This window comes from Manis pentadactyla, chromosome 16 (assembly GCF_030020395.1).
Source record: "Manis pentadactyla isolate mManPen7 chromosome 16, mManPen7.hap1, whole genome shotgun sequence".
Classification (NCBI taxonomy): domain Eukaryota; kingdom Metazoa; phylum Chordata; class Mammalia; order Pholidota; family Manidae; genus Manis; species Manis pentadactyla.
This window is the reverse complement of record NC_080034.1, coordinates 46247440-46250270: the sequence shown is the minus strand read 5'-3', so window position 1 is coordinate 46250270 and position 2831 is coordinate 46247440. Positions and strand designations below refer to the sequence as shown.

General features: G+C 35.9%; 1 protein-coding gene across 1 annotated transcript; it reads left to right on the top strand.

The window, feature by feature from the left end:
* The first annotated feature begins 321 nt into the window (after positions 1-321).
* Positions 322-1302, top strand: LOC118910437 (olfactory receptor 2W3-like). Its single transcript, XM_036881574.2, has one exon. It carries the CDS (start codon positions 322-324, stop codon positions 1237-1239), a length of 918 nt encoding a protein of 305 aa, XP_036737469.1. The 3' UTR covers positions 1240-1302.
* Positions 1303-2831: the final 1529 nt, after the last annotated feature.

Here is a 2831-nt window from a genome sequence, read left to right as displayed (position 1 = left end):
TAAATATCTAATTATATAAATTATCAAAAACAATCTTTGATGAATCTATAAAATTAGCATCATATACATCAATCTGTATAATAAACATTCTTAAAAAGCTTAGTTTATGTCAGGTTATTTTAAGTTCATTAGGGAAAGTCATTAAAAGATAAAAATGAAAGTCTAAAAGGAAATCCATATTGCAATAGTGGTTATTTCTGTGGTGTGGGAAATATTTTCCTATTTTTTTTATGTGTCTGTATTTTCCAAATATTCTACAATGATCTGAACTGTGGAGTGTTCCTATCTGCTTCCCTGCAGGTGTATACTGATATCACTGTCATGACCAACCAGAGCTGCCAACAGTTCATCTTGTTGGGTTTCTCAGACAGACCCAGACTAGAGGAGATCCTCTTCGTGTTTGTCCTCATCTTCTACCTTGTAACCTTAGTAGGCAACATTGTCATGATCTTGATTTCCCACCTGGACCCTTGCCTCCACAAGCCCATGTACTTCTTCCTCACCGATTTGTCCTTCCTAGATCTCTGCTTCACCACCAGTTCCATCCCCCAGCTGCTTTTCAACTTAGGTGGCCCAGACAAGACCATCAGTTATGCAGGTTGTGCCATCCAGCTCTTCATGTTCCTGGGACTGGGTGGCACAGAATGTGTTCTCTTGGCAAGTATGGCTTATGACCGCTTCACTGCAATCTGCAAGCCCCTCCACTATGCTGTCCTTATGCACCCTTGGCTCTGCTGGAAGTTGGTGTCTATGGCCTGGGCTGTTGGGATCTTCAACTCTCTGGTTATGTCCCCAGTGACCATGAAGTTGCCACGGTGTGGGAGATGTCAGGTGAAGCATTTTCTCTGTGAGATGCCAGCTCTGATAAAAATGGCCTGTGTGGACACAGTGGCTGTGGAGAGCACTGTTTTTGTCTTATCAGTAATGATTGTCCTGGTGCCCCTGTCACTTATTCTTATCTCTTACAGCTACATCACCCTAGCAGTGCTGAGGATCAAGTCAGCCGCAGGAAGAAGGAAGGCTTTCAACACGTGTGGGTCCCATCTCACTGTAGTATCCTTGTTTTATGGGAATATTATCTATATGTATATGCAACCAGGAAATAATTCTTCTCAGGACCAAGGGAAATTCCTCACTCTCTTCTACAACTTGGTGACCCCCATGTTGAACCCCATCATCTACACACTGAGAAACAAGGATGTAAAGGGTGCACTGAGGAGGCTGGTGTCTAGAAAGTGACAGGGACTTTTTCTAAGTTTGATTCTTTTACTTAGTTAATAGAAATAAATAATTCTGGAAGTGAAACTTTAAAATTCATTTAAATATTTCATACTACCCAATAAAAACCTCCAGGGATGGACTTTAGGCATATATATTATAGAGCCCCAAATATGATGCTAATGATTAGCTTCATTACAGGTAAAATTTCATATGAATTATTTCTTATGTCTGCTTCCAGTCTTCTTCTCTCCTCCTTTCCAAACTGGCCACATATAATTAAAAGTTCAACAAAACCATGAATCTGTGTTTCAGTACTGTGGGTTGACTGACAGACATTATGTCCAAATAAAATCATACAATCTTTCTCATTGATATTTTGTATAATTGTCATTTTTATCATGAAATTGAGCCAACTGAGTGCCAAAATTGTTACAATACCTTTTATCTTCTGATATCTTTAAATATCATTATCTGAAGAAGACAGAGCATTAGCCTAGACATGGGCTATAATATCATTTAAATTATTTGAGCTCAACATTATTTCACTGATCAGATACATTAAAATTATCTGGAGAGATTTTTTTGTTGGTTTTAAGTAGATTCTCAAGTCCAAACCCCTGGAGTTCTGACATTTACCAAGTCTGGAAATATTTGTGTTGAAAAAACTCCTTTGTGGTGCTAACAGTTTGAAAATGAATCAATCCATACAAAATTCTTTCATTTGACAGATTAGGAAAGTGGGACATAGTGAAATGTATTTATCACTAAACAGACCACAAATGGTAGAGCTAAGAATTTAGCTGTTTGAATGTAAGAATTTACAACTGTTTGAATGTAACAGAATGAATAAAAATGTCCTCACATTTTAAATACAGATTTTACTTAAGGGCTGTTAAAAGTGACAATAATGGAAACTGTGTGCGTGAATGTACACAAACATATTCATCCACACACAAGCATTATGGTGGTTTTGCAAAGTTACAAGTGATTAATTTTCACTTAGAAATAAATGAGTGTCCTCTTACTATGACTCATCTTAAGGATGGGTTAATAACTCAACCTTAAATAACTACTTTTTCAGTTAAAATTTCAAGTAGACATTACTAAACATAGCTTTGATGCAAGGCATAAGGTAAAAGTTAACTGAATAATTTTACTATAGGTTTCTCTTTGTTGGAGATGTTTATTTGTATCTATTTTCTTAAAAAGCATATTAAGCCACTGCTATGGAAGGGATACCGCATTAAATAGTATTCTTTTACATCTGATGTAGAAAAGTAGGAAGGTCATTTAAGAGAATGAAAAAGGAGAGTTTTTCTGAAATAAAACTGGATAAGGACATTTTATTTTTCAGAAGGTGATTCTATTCCTGCAGAGCTTCTCTTTCTCTTATACAATAACTTACATCAACACTCACATTGCTCAATTTTTTCTCTTATGTCAGTAACCTACAATCCAGATTCCAAATTCCATGCTAAAAATTTATTTCAAAGACCAGGCATTATATTTTCAATTATTTTCTGGCCAAAATCTATGTGATGGATTAATTGAACTTTTATATAAATCAAACTAGTCCTTTGAAAAGCAAAATATTGATTTCTCTTGATTCA